General features: G+C 44.9%; 1 protein-coding gene across 7 annotated transcripts in view; it reads right to left on the bottom strand.

Moving 5' to 3' along the window:
- SEMA6A (semaphorin 6A) overlaps positions 1 to 15,121 on the bottom strand; it is a 380,082-nt gene that overhangs the window by 140,207 nt on the left and 224,754 nt on the right. For all 7 annotated transcript variants that reach the window (XM_033929046.1, XM_033929045.1, XM_033929048.1 and 4 more), the window contains exons 8-10: positions 7,378 to 7,497; positions 6,371 to 6,459; positions 3,819 to 4,036 (exon numbers count right to left, since the gene is read on the bottom strand). In XM_033929046.1, the coding sequence (XP_033784937.1) occupies positions 3,819 to 4,036; positions 6,371 to 6,459; positions 7,378 to 7,497 (427 nt within the window). The remainder of the gene's footprint in view (positions 1 to 3,818; positions 4,037 to 6,370; positions 6,460 to 7,377; positions 7,498 to 15,121) is intronic.

The following is a 15,121-nucleotide window of genomic DNA, read 5'->3' as shown; positions in this document are numbered from 1 at the left end:
TTTTCACTTTAACAACACTTAAATTATATCAATTATGTTTATGACAAATACATATATCAACCTCCCCCTTTATATATACACCCAACAATTGCACTCTAAATAAAAATAATTCCTCCCTGGCTCATATTAGCTATATGTAAACATTACTATACTTCTTTAATATATTATAGTGATTTTTTTTTAAGGTGGCACTTGGCAGCCTCTGCTCGATAACTTACGAACACCTGAAAGGTTTGGTCAATAGTGTTTGGACTAGACAAGCCTGCAGCCCTTTTTAGTTGTTTTATTGTTGCTACTTGTTTTTAATGTTTTTGTTGGTGTTTTTTTTAAAGATTGTAACAATTTTTATGGCTGATTGAAATGCTAGGTTTTTATTACTGTTCATTTTAAACGTTGTATGTTTATTGAATATATATGTTTTTTGCTTAGAATTGTGGGAAATGCAGAATATAAATTTTTTAAATAAACAAATAACAATTTGCTTGCTTTCAGCTGTAGCTGCTCCTAGAGTTTGATTCTGAAAAGCTTATGGGCTACCAAGCAACTCCAGGTCACTAGTGGCAATCTGGACCGGTCCTGGATTTACTCCCACTTCATGCAATCAGGGTAAAACTAGGACTGGCTCAGCCTCACCCTGAATAACCCAGATCTATCAGGTAGATTTGCTTTCACAGTATTAATTCAATTTCATCCTGAGCTCCTTGCCTCCTGCTGAGGTCACAATAGTGTTAGGGTATTAGAATCACATGGGTGGAAAGTCCCAAAATTTCCTGCAGACGTCACATGTCCTTCTTTGCACAATCTCACAGAGGGTGGAATACAGAGTACACAACGCCAACCAATCGTCACCAGCCAGCAGGGGTCACTCCTTTCCACCTCAACCTGCAGTTGGTTGCATTCAATATCATGTCCATTCCCTTTTCCCATCTCCCCAGAACTCCTCCACAATTCTGCATAGATCTGGGTCACCGCAACCCAGACTCTTGGGGGGAGGGGGGGTGGATGGGACATGACCCAGCTAATCTTGTTTATTCCTTGTTTCAACTCACTGGTTACTCTGCATGGTACCATATTCCAATCCAACCCAAACATATGATCAATTGCCAATTATTATCAACCAGATAGCAAAAGTCTTGCTGGTCTGACATGCCTAATTATGAAACTAAGAGCTGCCATTTTACAGAGAAAGAGCAGAAAGGAAAAAAACAAAAATCTTCCTGTCCTCTAACTTGATTCTCCCCAAATCTCTTATCTTGCTAACCCCAAACATATTAATACAATGATATGCACAGTTCCTTCCAGTAGCAGCAAGTGGCAGTACATGCCATTTTATTTCTGCTGTATATTAGTGTATTAAAGCTGTGTAATATCCATGTTCTGTGCATATGTGACTGAGGTAAGATGTTCTGCTGATATGTCGTTTCTGTGTAGAAAATCCTGTTTGCTCTGAAGAGATGCGTTGGAATTCTAGGGACTGGTGTAATATAGGCAGTGCTGCCTTTTTATATGCTGCCTGGCTGATGAAAGGGCATTTCTTCCTTTATTTTTAAAATGTCTTTTCTGCTTACTACTTATGGCTACTATAGGGCAGAACAATGGATAGTTACCCCACCCCCTAAGATTGTTTCTGAATCAGTCCCAGCATCTTTTTTTCCCTAGAAAAAAGGCACTATGTAGGAATATTTGGACATGTTCTTAGATGGGCCTTCTGAGAAAATCTGATGCATATGGACCTTTTTAGATTTCGCTTTGTGCCCGCTCATTTCAACCTGTCTATAGGGCATTTTTTTTATGCCAGAAGAGGGGCATATATACTAACTTGTAGCTTAAGATATAAATATGGGTAACAGGTCATTCAAATTTGAACTAATGACTCGGGGCACTGAGGCCAGGAATGTTCAAAGTGACTCCAGAAAATAGAAAAATTCGGTTTTTATTAAAAAAGAAATCCTGAGGCATTTTCCAGTTATATTTTCAAAGCAACAGTCCCCTCGACTGAAAGGGGCCGATTCGGTAAGTGGTGCCTGCCGCGGCAGGTGCCTACAAAACGGGCGCCTACTGCATCTCAATCACCGACAGGCGCTGCTTCCAGAATCACGCCTTGACAGTACCCTAGGCGCCAGAAATGTAGGCCAGGGTTTCACAGGCCTACATTTCCGGCACCTAGGGTCCCGTCAGAATTACGGCCAGCGGGCGCCTAGTGACGTCGAAGTCCATAGCCAGCCCTAACCCTCTTCTGGGCTTTGGCATTACTATGTGCCGCTAGCCACCAGGGACCTAGACGCCGGTCCTGGAGGCCGCTTACTGTTGCCTTTTTTTTGTAATTGTTTTTAATTGGTTTTAAATGATGTGGTCAATTACCACGTTGTTTAGCACTAATTATAACCATTAAGCTAGGCATCCCAATGAGAATCAGGGCCAAAATGTCTACCACTTACACACCCTACTTCGGTCCTGCCACCTATGCATGACTAACTTGGGTCACAGGTTGCTGCTTCTAGGTGAGAACCACTGCTTCTATGCGGCAGGGAAAAAGAGAAATAATCAGGAAGTTTTCGAACCCACAGTTTAGCTGTGAGTTTGCCAGGCAATGGCCTGACTTTCTCCTGCTCCAGCTTATGGGCTCAGGTTTTTGTTTCAGTTCAATTTCACAGCTTTAGATCAAGTGCACGATAAAGAAGCAGATATGAAGTACAGGTAGGCAAACCTCTCAGCTGAAGAGAAAAACAAACACCGGTGCTGGGACATAGGAGGACACAGACTGTAAGTAACAGATGGAAAAGAAAAGAAAAAAAAAAAAAAGGTAACTAGCAGAGAGCTGTCAGCAGAGAAGGACTGAAGTTGTTAATTTTAGCATAATGATGTCAAACTGTGAGTAATGGCGAGAAATACAGAAGCAAAATGCAGCAATCCAAATGTCCAATGGGGGATGGACGTCTCCATATTGGTATGGGACTTGTGAGCTACATTCTAGCAAGACATCTCACATTAGGTGAGTCAGGCACTGCTAGGCGTCTGTATCTGGATCTAGGACGATTTGTTGCCGTGCCCCCAAAATGATACCTTCCCCCTCTCCTCCCTGTCCATGATCTGCGCTGCGTTGCCGTGCCCCCCAAATTATACTCTCCCCCTCTCCTCACCCATGATCTGTTGCTGCATTATTGTGTCTGCCCTCTGCCACTAGAGCGGCTGTGTTACGTCTACTGCTTCAGCTGCTCGAGCCCGGGCCCGGGCCGGGTACGTGAGCTTCCTAATTAAGGGGCAATTCATCGTGGCCGTTTCATTACAGCTGCATTGAAACAGCTGCGATGAATCATTCCATTCTGTCTGTAACTTAGACTGGTATATTAGGCCAGGGACTAAAATACTAGCACTTAACTCATTCCACACCCAAATTCTGCCCCCTAACCATGTCCCCTTTTAGGGTAGGCACCTTGGTGTAGACACCTACCTCGTGCCTACTGAGTTAGGCGTCTACCTGAAGATGAATTAAAAAAAATTTTTTTGGGGGGGGTTTGTTTTTTTAACGGTGCTTTCAATTATTGGGTGCACTTTATAAAATCACGCCCTCATTGCTTTCTTTGCCAATGAAATTTGTAAACCAGTTTCAAATCATACATTGAATTAATCATCCCAAATGGCTCTGCAGCAGACTTCAATGTACCGTGGCAAACTGTAAATAAAAGGGAAACTGCACATACATATGGCTGGAAACATTCAAGTTTCAGTCAACTAGACCTCAAACCATTAATCCCCATCCACCCTCACCTTGCCAACTTGTAAAGAGTTAAAGATGGCAAAAATCCCAAATCATGTACCTGTTGTAGGGTGTGGAAAATGTAGCAAGCACCACATCGTGGTCATTGACGTGGACCACGTCTGTCACCGCTTGCAGGATGTTGAAGTAAAAATGTGAGTCACCAGGGACTGAGCAGTTGAGGCGGGCTTTGAGGAAAGAAGTCCATTGTTTCTCCAGCACTCTCTGAGACCCTCCCATGTCATTCTTGCACACTTGAGCAACTCTTGGAAAAACAACCTGTAGCAAGGGCCCGAGGAAAATCAATAAATTCTGCAATTTCCCTCTGATATCACCAAACACCTGCTTTCACACATACTGGAGGCACATGCTGATTTGGACCCTGGGGGGGAGGGGAAGGGGGAAGAGGACCTTTAATTTGATTGCACATTCTACTCGTCATGACAAATAACAAGAGGGGGAAAATGCAGCTTTGGAACTGTGTGCTATGAAAGATAAGACTGTGGCATTTCATGCACAGCCATAAATCTGTCAGGAGATCTGTTCTCATATTAATTCATTTCCATAAAGACTGCTTAGCTTTCCAGTTCCCAAACAAAGGGGCATTTTACACTCACAGTCCCTGCTATCCTCTTGCTCTTGTCTGTACTTCTCAGAGCTGTGCGGCTCTCTCTATTCTCTTGTTTCCCCTCTCCCCCTGTCCTCTTTCCAGCATTTTTCTAAGCCCGGCCAGCCTTCTGTTCAAGTCACTGTGGAGTTCCCGTCACATTCAAAGAAATTGTTTTGCAAGCACAGAGCCATTCTTTAGAATGGCTATATGCCATCATCTGCCAGCAATGTCACTCTGCTTTCTATCTAGGACAAACAGGTCAGCCCTCAAGAAAAAGGGTAAATGGACCCAAAATAAAATTAAAAAAAATTTTTTTTTTAAATTAAATGGCAGAATTAAAAAACCAACATGGGCAACATTTCAAACTTTCAGGATGCTCTCTGACTGATCTTACGGTTGCCATATTCCTACAAAGGAACTTCAAAGGGATACGCCAGTGTGAATTGGAACTCATCAAAAAGCTTAACACCACCACCCTATGGCCTGAAGAGAGACAATGGCTCACTACAAGTGTGAATGAATTTAACTTCTCTGAGATCATCGCTCACCCACCACAGCTGTCAGTTAACTGAACTATGCAGCCATTATCTCTCCCTTTCCATACCAGGGGCATAGCCAGCATTCAATTTTTTCTTTGGGGGGGGGGGCATGGGTGACTTGGGGCAACATATTTTCTCTTCTTCTCCTTCCCCCCCCCCACCGCTTTATTAGTAATTTTACATTTGCTGGTCGGGATGCCTAATCCCTGCCAGCCTAAGCAATCCACTGCCAAACTGCCCCAGTGATGCCTCAGTAGTGACGAAGTCAGTGATCTCCTTTCCAGTTACTGACATCGGCACACCTCGTACTTGCTCAATGAATGTACAAACTGAGCATGCACAAGGAGTGCTGATATCAGCAGTTGGAAAAGAGGTAGTTGATTTTTTTTTTTTTTTCACTGCTGAGGCACCACTGGGGCAATTCAAGGCAGTGGATCTCTTTGGCTGGTGGAGATTGGGCATCCCCACCAGTCTTTCAGTGGGTATTCCAGTTGTGGATAGGGCCTGAGCCAAGTGTGTGTGTGTGTGTGTCTCATGCTCCCAAGTACAGTGAGTTTTGTCCCTGTCCCATCCCCGCAAGCTCTGTCCTCATCTGCACAAGCCTCAAACACTTTAAAATCAAAAGTGTGAGAAGGCTTGTGCGGATAAGGACAGAACTTGTAGGAATGGAGCAGGGGCAGAACTTGCGGTGATAGGACCGAGATGGAGATAGATTTCGCAAGGACGGGAACAAATTAGTCCCCTTCTCATTCTCTACTCCACATCACTGTTTCACACCCTGTCCTTTATTTTCGAATGCTGTATCTTTGTATCCCTAAACACCCCATGCGTCCCCCTGCATCTGATGCAGTGGACTCTGGTACTTGAAAGCCTGCGCCCACGATCTGCACATACCCTTCCCATGGCTATACCCCCTTTTCAAATTCGCACACTAGACCTGGCACATATTTTTCATAGGCTCGCTTTCCAAGTTCTGCACGTACCTTTTAATTAGTGCCAATTAACATTAATTATGAGGTGTTTTAATTGCCAATTTGCTGTGCCAGTTAGGCTTATCAAGCAATTAAGTTGTGTGTGCAAATCTGCTGCGCTCACTGATTTGTCCGCCCAATGTACAGCGGCACATGCAGAATTTAGGGGTAAGTCTCTTGGAATCCCCCTATCCCCTTTCAACCCTCCCCAAACAAAAGTAAATTATCATTTACCTTGAGAGCTACAGTTTGCAGACAAATTAACCAGATTTTCTACACATCTTGTTCTGCACATCTTGCCCTCCATAAAGACAGTGCAATCTTTCACTGTAACCAACCTCTGGCTTCAGCAGCACACTTCTCCCAAACCGCTGACCTTGTCACTGTGATTAATGGTTCTCATTTCAAGGTCATTCATGGCAATACTTGATCATAAGCATTTTTTTTTTCCCCATTTAGAGACAGGAGGAATTAGAAATTGTTTCCACCTTACCTTCCCCATACTGTTGTATTCCACTGCTATTTCCCGATAGAAAAAATAGATAAAGTCACCATAATCCACCGCCTGTATGAAGTATGGCTCTGCAAACAGATAAGACACTTTAATCATTCATCTCCAACAACACTGAAAGATTTCACTAACTATTAAATGTGGTAGAAAAGGGAGTAGTCAGTTTCTGGGCCTATGAAAGAATTCAAACAACTCAAATGTAAGCAAAATAGGAAATCCCAAAATATATGTTATGTTTCTTGTCTGAAATTCAATTCATGGTACAAGGTGGGGGGGGGGGGATATTTGATGTATATTAGTTTTAGATGGAATATTAAGTATTGTTAAAGTGTAAAGTGATTATATCTTAAGTTTCACTTATTGAAAGTTGTAAAAATGAATAAAGAATATAAAAAAATTAAAAAAAAAAAATATATATATATTTTTTCAAGATCTATGTTTATACTATGGAATACATTTCCATTTTGTACTTAGGTTGGGGGTTTCTTCCATGCAGTTTCTATGGAGGATAAAGAAATATCCTTAGAATTAAATGCAAATCTTTACCCTGTCGGCAAGTTAGAAGGAGAGAAAAGACTGAAACCAGTCAAGATTTTGCCTCTTTGTATAGGTCCCAGGCTGTATCTCAGGAGAGAGTGCACTGGTGCAAGCCTCAGAATGTTAAGTTACTTGGACTTCAGCCCAGGTCTATAAAATGAGGAACCCAGGCCTGGGAAGATGAATGGAATGTATTCTATTACACTGGCGACTGTAGTTCCGTTCAATAACTCAGGAGGGAAGTAGTGATGGGAGGGCTGGGGGGGAAGGTAGGGGGGTAGAGAAATAAATCAGTATAGGTAAAAGATACAATACGGTTTCTTACATTTGACAGAAGGCATTTCCAAATTAAAACAGAATTTAGTTTGTCAAGGCTACTGCATTGCAAGCAAACAAGGATACCTCTCTTCTCCCCCTTTCTGTTTCTTTCCTGCCATTGGCTGTTTACTCACCTTTCAACCATTTTGAGTCATGTTTAACAGTCCGTAGAGTTGGGTTGTCTCCAAGACTCCGATAAATGACTGCATCAATGGCGAGGAAATCAGTCACAGTGGCAGAATACAGCTTCCCATCTTTTGCAGGGGGGAGAGGGATGAACGAAAGGGGACAGGGAAGAGGTTCAAGAAAGGTGGGGGAGGGGAGAAAAAGACCCCATAAATATTATTAGTGTCCTGCGTAAGTTGATGAAAATAATCCAAATGAGGCTGAATTCAAGATTTTGGCAACCACAGGTCAGATGAAAGAGCAGAAAGGACCATGATAGTTAGAAAATGGGGACCGGGGCCTGATTGCCATGGTATCCCCCTTTGAAGGAGCATAACACTAAAGAAAGTATAAACAGGTTCTTCTTTGGCCTGGAAATTTGGTGCCTTCAAAATCTGGAATCAAAGTATGTTTCAATTCAAACCTCTCACCCGACCCTTGTTCCTCAAGATCTCTTTTGTCATATCTCTGCTTCCTGCTCACCTTACATTTGACCCCTTATATCGTACCTGTTTCCTGCTTACATATATTATTGTATCTGTATTCGCTGATTGTACCCATTCGCTGATTGTCCAGCCCTTCTTTGTTGTAAACTGCCTCGAACTACTATGGCTTTGGCGGTATATAAGAAATAAAATTATTATTATTATTGAATCGAAGCTGTCTTTTGGAAACAATTGAATAAAGATTGACTGCAGCAAGTCAAATAAGTTTTATTTGCAAATTACATAGTGATTTTGGGGAGATGGGATACTACATACAAGGGTAAGCCCTGAAAATGTTTTCTGCCCTACCAGCAGTAGACACTACTTCCCTTAAGGGTTAACAAACAGATCGAGCTCTTGTGCTACAGGCCAGTATGGCTGTTTTATAAATCATAGAAACATAGAATATGACGGCAGAAAAGGGCCTTTGGCCCAACAAGTCTGCTCACTCAAATAACCCTCCCCTCTAAGTTCTTCTTTGACGTGAGCCCACGTGTTGATCCCATTAGTTATTAAAGTCAGTCACGTTACTGACCTCAACTACCTGAAGTGGAAGATCATTCCAACGGTCAACCACCCTTTCGGTAAATAAGTACTTCCTTTCACAAGTCTTAAATTAAATATTTCTGCCTAGAAATGATTTTACACAGTTCCAGCGAGAAGGTGGAACAACTTTAAAGAATCAAGTACAGAAGGTCTTCCCAGAAAGGCTTCTCTCGAAAGACCCCCCATTCCGTGGCATAATAAGGGGGGGGGGGTGCAGAGGGGGGCATTCTGCCCCGGGAACAGTCTTCCCCCTCTGCTCCTCTCCTTCGCGAGCACGCATGCCCATTGCCTTCTCCGCACCTAAAATTTACTTCCCCGGCATGAGGTCGCTGCCCTCGTCGGCATCGGCGCTCTCTCCGACGTCACTTCCAGGACCTACGCCTAGGAAATGACGTGAAAGGGCAAGCGGACACTGACGTGGGCATGCTGCTCAACCCGGAGAGGTTAAAAAAGTACGGGGTGCCACTCACCCTTGGTACACCACTTCTCCCATTCACTATCAAAGTTCAACAGAGAATCAGTGAAGTTGCTTACCTGTAACAGGTGTTCTCCGTAGACAGCAGGGGGATGCAGCCACACTTGACCGCCCTCCATCCCCTCTAAACAGTTTTTTGAATGAGCTAGAGACATACTGACAGGCTCGGGGGTGGAGCTCCAGAGGCAAGGTGGTCGCACATGCTTAGTAGTAAAAAAAATGCAAAAAACTACTGTAGCTAGGGGAGAGTTCCATCAGGCATGCTCAGTCCAAGGACTTCACCAACAAGTGGGGCTGCATTACCCTGCTTGTCTATCGGAGAATGCATGAAATAGATTTGTATGCACTATGGGGCCAATTCTACAACGTGACTTCTAATATTAGGTGTCCCATTGCCACATACTGACTGCCAATTCTAGAACAGCATCCAGGCACCAAGATGCCACGAGGGCAGAATGAAAACTAACCACTAGTACTCAGGTCAGAAAGATAGATGGCACTAGATTTCCTGGCTTGTCGACACCCAGTGTCACCTCTCTGCCCCACAGCTCTCTTGCAGAATTTAACCTTCCATCCCAGACAGTTCTAGGTAGAATCATCAAAAGCTTCTCCACAAGATCCTATTCCATCCATATTTATCAAGAAATTTTTGTCTGCCTTCCTACCTACCTTTCATTCATACAATGATTTATGCTAGCCTCACAAGAGGAACAGTTCAGCAACAGTGGAAAACTGCTGCCATCTGCCCCAAATTTAAAGATCCATCTATACTGATCTCTGATAACAAATCTACCAATTCTTGCCAAAATTATAGAAACTGTACTTTGTTTGCAATTGGCTGATTTTGCCATTAAAATGAATGCATTACATCCTTATCAGACTAGATTCTGCCAACATCGCAGTGCTATTTATGCCTTTTAGCGAATGACACAGTGACTGTTACTTGCGGCTAGCCATGGATAATGGGGTAAAAAAAAAAAAGACTGGTAGCTTCAAGGACAAGACCATTCACCGCCCCGTGGAGCGGTGAATGGCCTTGTCCCTGCAGTAAAGTATCTGCTGTGCATTGCTTTGCCTCCCTTCCCACCCCTCCCAGCCAGCAGCCTTCCGCACGATCGTGCGGTCCAGCAGCCCCTCCCTCCCAATCGCTACAATCCGAGCATGGAAATTTTAAAACAATCCAGGAACATACAACCTTTGAAGTTGTAACCCTCCCCACCCTCCCTTTTATAAAGCCAAGCTAGCGGCTGCTGCACAGCAAAAGCCCCGAAGCCCTTTAAATCCCTATGGGCTTCGGGGCAGTTACCACAGCGGCAGCCACTAGTGCGGCTTTGTAAAGGGGGGGGGGGGATTATACAAACATAGTAAATGACAGCAGATAAAGACCTGCGTGGTCCATCCAGTCTGCCCAGCAGAAATAGGGGAGATATGATTCAGACGTTCAAATACTCGAAGGGTATTAATGTAGAACAAAATCTTTTCCAGAGAAAGGAAAACCAGAGGACATAATTTGAGATTGAGGGGTGGTAGATTCAAGAGCAATGTTAGGAAATTCTACTTTACGGAGAGGGTGGTGGATGCCTGGAATGCGCTCTCGAGAGAGGTGGTGGAGAGGAAAACAGTGACTGAGTTCAAAGAAGCGTGGGATGAACACAGAGGATCTCGAATCAAAAAATAATATTAAATATTAAACTAAGGCCAGTACTGGGCAGACTTGCATGGTCTGTGTCTGTATATGGCCGTTTGGTGGGGGATGGGCTGGAGAGGGCTTCAATGGCTGGGAGGGTGTAGATGGGCTGGAGTAGGTTTTAACGGAGATTTCGGCAGTAGGAACCCAAGCACAGTACCGGGTAGAGCTTTGGATTCTTGCCCAGAAATAGCTGAGAAGAAAAAATTAAAAAAATTAAAATTGAATCAGGAAGGGCAGACTGGATAGATCATTCGGGTCGTTACTGCCGTCATCTAATATGTCATCATCTAGTAATTATTCATTTTATTTGCTAAGTTAAGATGTCCTCCCCTCTCCCCGCGGGATAAACAAGGCCTGCACTCGGATGATATGAATGTGGTATAAAATACACATCCTTGCTCCTGATTAGGGTTACTAGGCGTCCGGATTTACCCGGACATGTCCTCATTTTAGAGGACATGTCCGGACGGCTTTTCAAAACCCAGCACTTTGCCCGGGTTTTGAAAAGCTTCCAGCTCGGGACCGCGTCAGGAGGGTGCATGCGTGTGATGTCATTGTATTGCATCCGTGCATGCACCGATGCCCTCCTGATGCAGTCCGGAGAACGAGAACATGTGGGGGAGGGGGGCAGAGCGAGGTCGGGGTGCGACAGGGTGTGACTTGGGCGTGACTGGGCAGGGCTAGGTGGAACTGGGCAGGCCTGGGGGGTGGGGCCATGGGTTCGGATTTTATAAGAGTAAAATCTAATAACCGTACTGCTGATCTGTCTTGCCATACATAGGATACAAACTGTAGAAGTTCGCCCAGCATCAGCTTCACTTCCAGGGGAGAATGTGGCGCAGTGATTAAAGCTACAGCCTCAGCACCCTTGAGGTTGTGGGCTCAAACCCATGCTGTGCTCCTTGTGACCCTGGGCAAGTCACTTAATCCCCCCCCATTGCCCCGGGTATGTTAGATAGATTGTGAGCCCGCTGGGATAGAAAGGGAAAAATGCTTGAGTACCTGAATAAATTAATGTAAACCGTTCTGAGCTCCCTTGGGAGAACGGTATAGAAATTGAATAAATAAATACCGCTGGGGCTGCATTTAAGCACAACTCTTGCGCATCATAAATGAAATTAGAATTGTTGATTTGATGTTTATATTTATTAAAAGCTTATATACCTCCCTTTACCCTTTTGAGTTTTGTGTCAATACTACTCTTCTTCTGTTTATGGATCTCCTGGGTCTATCCCATGCATTTTTTTTAACCCAGTCACTGTTTTTGCCTCTAGCACCTCCACAGGGAGGGATTCCAGGCATCCAGCACCCTCTCCGTGAAAAAAAAAGTATTTACAGTAGTACCTTGGATTACGAGTATAATCCGTTCCAGGAGCATGCTCGTAATCCAAAATGCTCGTTTATCAAAGCGAGTTTCCCCATAGGAAATAATGGAAACTCACTTTGATGCGTTCCCCCCCCCCCCCCGAGAACCGGCATTGCTCCCCTCGAAGGCCCCCCCCCTGCGATCAGGCACCCCCCCTGCGATCCGGCACCCCCCTGCCTCGAACCGGCACCCCCTCCCGCCACGATCCGACCCCCCCCCCGACACGATTGGGCACCCCCGACACAATTGGGCACCCCCCCGCCGCTTCTTACCCTCATCTGGGCACTCTAGAAGATCGGACTCCTCGTCTGCTGGGCCTTGAGCATCTGAGCATGCTCAAGGCCTGCGAGTTCAAGTTCACGTTCAGAACGTGAACTCGCAGGCCTTGAGCATGCTCAGATGCTCAAGGCCCAGCAAACGAGGGCCGATCTTCAAGAGTGCCCAGATGAGGGTAAAAAGCGGCGGGGGGGGGGTCGGATCGTGTCGGGGGGGGTCGGATCGTGGCGGGGGGGTGCCCAATCGTGTCGGGGGGGGGGGAGGGGTCGGATCGTGGCGGGGGGGGTGCCGGTTCGAGGCAGGGGGGTGCCGGATCGCAGGGGGAGTGGGACGGATTGCGGGGGGGGGGGGGTGCTCGTAAATCGAGCCATGCTCGGTTTCCGAGGCACCGATTTTGCAAATGTTTTGCTCGTCTTGCAAAACACTCGCAAACCGGTGCACTCGTAAACCGAGGTACCACTGTACTTGCATTACTCCTAAGTCTACCACCTCACCGCCTCATATTAAGTCCTCTAATTTTACTGCTTCTCCATCTCTGGAAAAGATTTGTTTATAAATTAATACCATTCAGGTACTTAAATATATGTATCGTATCTCCTCTATCCCTTCTTTCCTCTAGGGTACACATATTCAGGTATTCAAGCCTCTTCTCATACATTTCTCGGCATAATCCCAATATAATTTTTGTCACCTTCCTCTGGACTGCTTCAAGTCTTCCCACGTCCTTAGCAAGACACAACCTCCAGAACTGAACACAATGGTCCAGATTCACAAAATGGCCTACCAATCCGATCCGAGGGGCTGACTCACGACGCGGCCTCATGCAAATGAGGACGATCGGAATCATGTCCCCAACCAACTGCGCATGCGCTGGCCCTCCGTGCCCGGCAGAGCTGGAAAAAAACTTTTTTACTTTACTTTTCGCAAGCCATTTTTACTTTCAACTCCGCGAGCCCGTGGTTTTAACCTGCTTTAAACCCGTGGTTTAAAACTACGGGCTTGCACTGTGGGGAACGCCAGGAGATTTGGGGCAGAGAGCAGGAGATTGGGGCAGAGAAGCAGGAGATCAGGGCAGAGAGCAGGAGATCAGGGCTGAAAGCAGAGAAGCAGGAGATCAGGGCTGAAAGCAGAGAAGAAGGAGATTGGGGCAGAGAGTGGGAGATCGGGGCTGAGAGCAGGGCAGCCACAGCAGGAGAATCGGGGCAGGGAACAGGTTTTTACACAAGCGACTGGTCATCAGCAGCCACTTGTTTTTGGATCGTCCAGCCCAGTCGGTGTGCCTGCATTTGTTTAGTGAATCGCGTCCTTCCTACTTTGCATGCCGTTTCCCCTCATTTTCATGTGTGGATCGGATATGATCGGAGGATGATCGGCCACGAGCTTAGTGAATCGGGTCGAAGGAAAATCGGGTCGCTAAGTGGTCGGGGCTTGATCTGTCAGCTTAGAGAATCTAGCCCAATATTCCAAGTGGGACCTCACCAGCAACTTGTGCATAAGATTATACTGCTTTGCCACCTTTGATTTCTCTTTTTCTCACTCCCCCCTTACCTTTCTCCTTGACACTGTCATTGGAATGCTTTTAAGTTTCTCTTTGTCATCTTTCATTCATATTGTCTTGAGCTGAGAAAGAAAGTTCTGGCCTTCGAAAGCTAATCAAAGGTATATTAAATTAGTCCAATAAAGAGTTTCATCTTGCTCTCCTTTTCTTTGAAACTACAATGGCACCAGTGATCGAACTGAAAGTCTACTTGGAAGAGATGCACTCAGATTTTTAAGTGCCAGGCAAAAAATAAGGCTACAATAGTTTTAAAAGCCCACAAATTAGACTGCTTGCACCATTAAGATAATGTAGTTGCTAGGTCAGTACATTTTATTTCTTTGCAACCTGCACAGGTTTGCAAAAATACTTCTTTGGCTCAGGGATTTATTCTCTTGCCATTTGTAGAAAAGGAAATAGGCTAAATTTAAAAAAAAAAAATCCAGTGCAAGCAGACATTTGTATAAAAAGTAATGCGAGATTTGGCAGATCTTTAAACTAGTTACTCTTGGGCAAAGTTGCAACAGCGCTTAGCTTTATATGACTTTGCTTCCAAAACTTTCTTGTGGGATATAGCTTTCCTTTCCAAATCTGCATAAAATTAAATCCCTGAACAACAGAAGTACTAGGTCAAAACTAAGCAAGCAAATTGACACAGCTTTTTGGCACTTTTCTACCCTAAAACACCCAGTCTTTTCCGCAAAGTTCCCAGGCACTGGGGTCCATCACAATCATATTTCTCCAATATGGCTTTTTGCACTTATAACAAATGTTTTGTATCTAATCCATTAAGGAAACAGCAATCCGTCCAAAACAATCTAGATAGATTCCAAATAGCTATAGAAAGTCAAATTTCAGTATAACCCTAGGGGCAGATGCTATGTACCGGATAAGTGTTGGTGAGAGGGATATTTAGCAACCCTAACTGGATGGTGCTGTTGGAATATGTCCTCTAACCACGTTGGCACTCTCAGGACAGTGCCAGGGCAGTCTGTGGACAAAGCTTGTGCACAGTCAGAAGTTATCAGGTTAGCGGCCATATTTAGAGGAAGATGCACAAAACTCCAGTGCCTTAAAGCTAAAGCGCCAGAGAAACAACACCCTAATTTTAGCAACAGATGTCCAAAACTAACACCATGCAAATTATATGTACACTATTGGTTTTGAGAATTTGTCACTAAAGGGTCAGAATTTCCTGGGACATGTCCACAAGAGCTATGTGATAGGCACAGCTCTTGTGCGCATGTCCAGGCAGGGAACTCTGCCCCCTAATCCCTGCTGTCCTAACCTTCTAAGCACAGACCTGGCCCTCCTACTGCCCCCTCCAAGAATGCTCCC

Source organism: Geotrypetes seraphini, chromosome 1 (genome assembly GCF_902459505.1).
Source record: "Geotrypetes seraphini chromosome 1, aGeoSer1.1, whole genome shotgun sequence".
NCBI lineage: Eukaryota > Metazoa > Chordata > Amphibia > Gymnophiona > Dermophiidae > Geotrypetes > Geotrypetes seraphini.
Note: the sequence above shows the minus strand (reverse complement) of the source record. Positions and strands in the feature narration are given on the sequence as shown.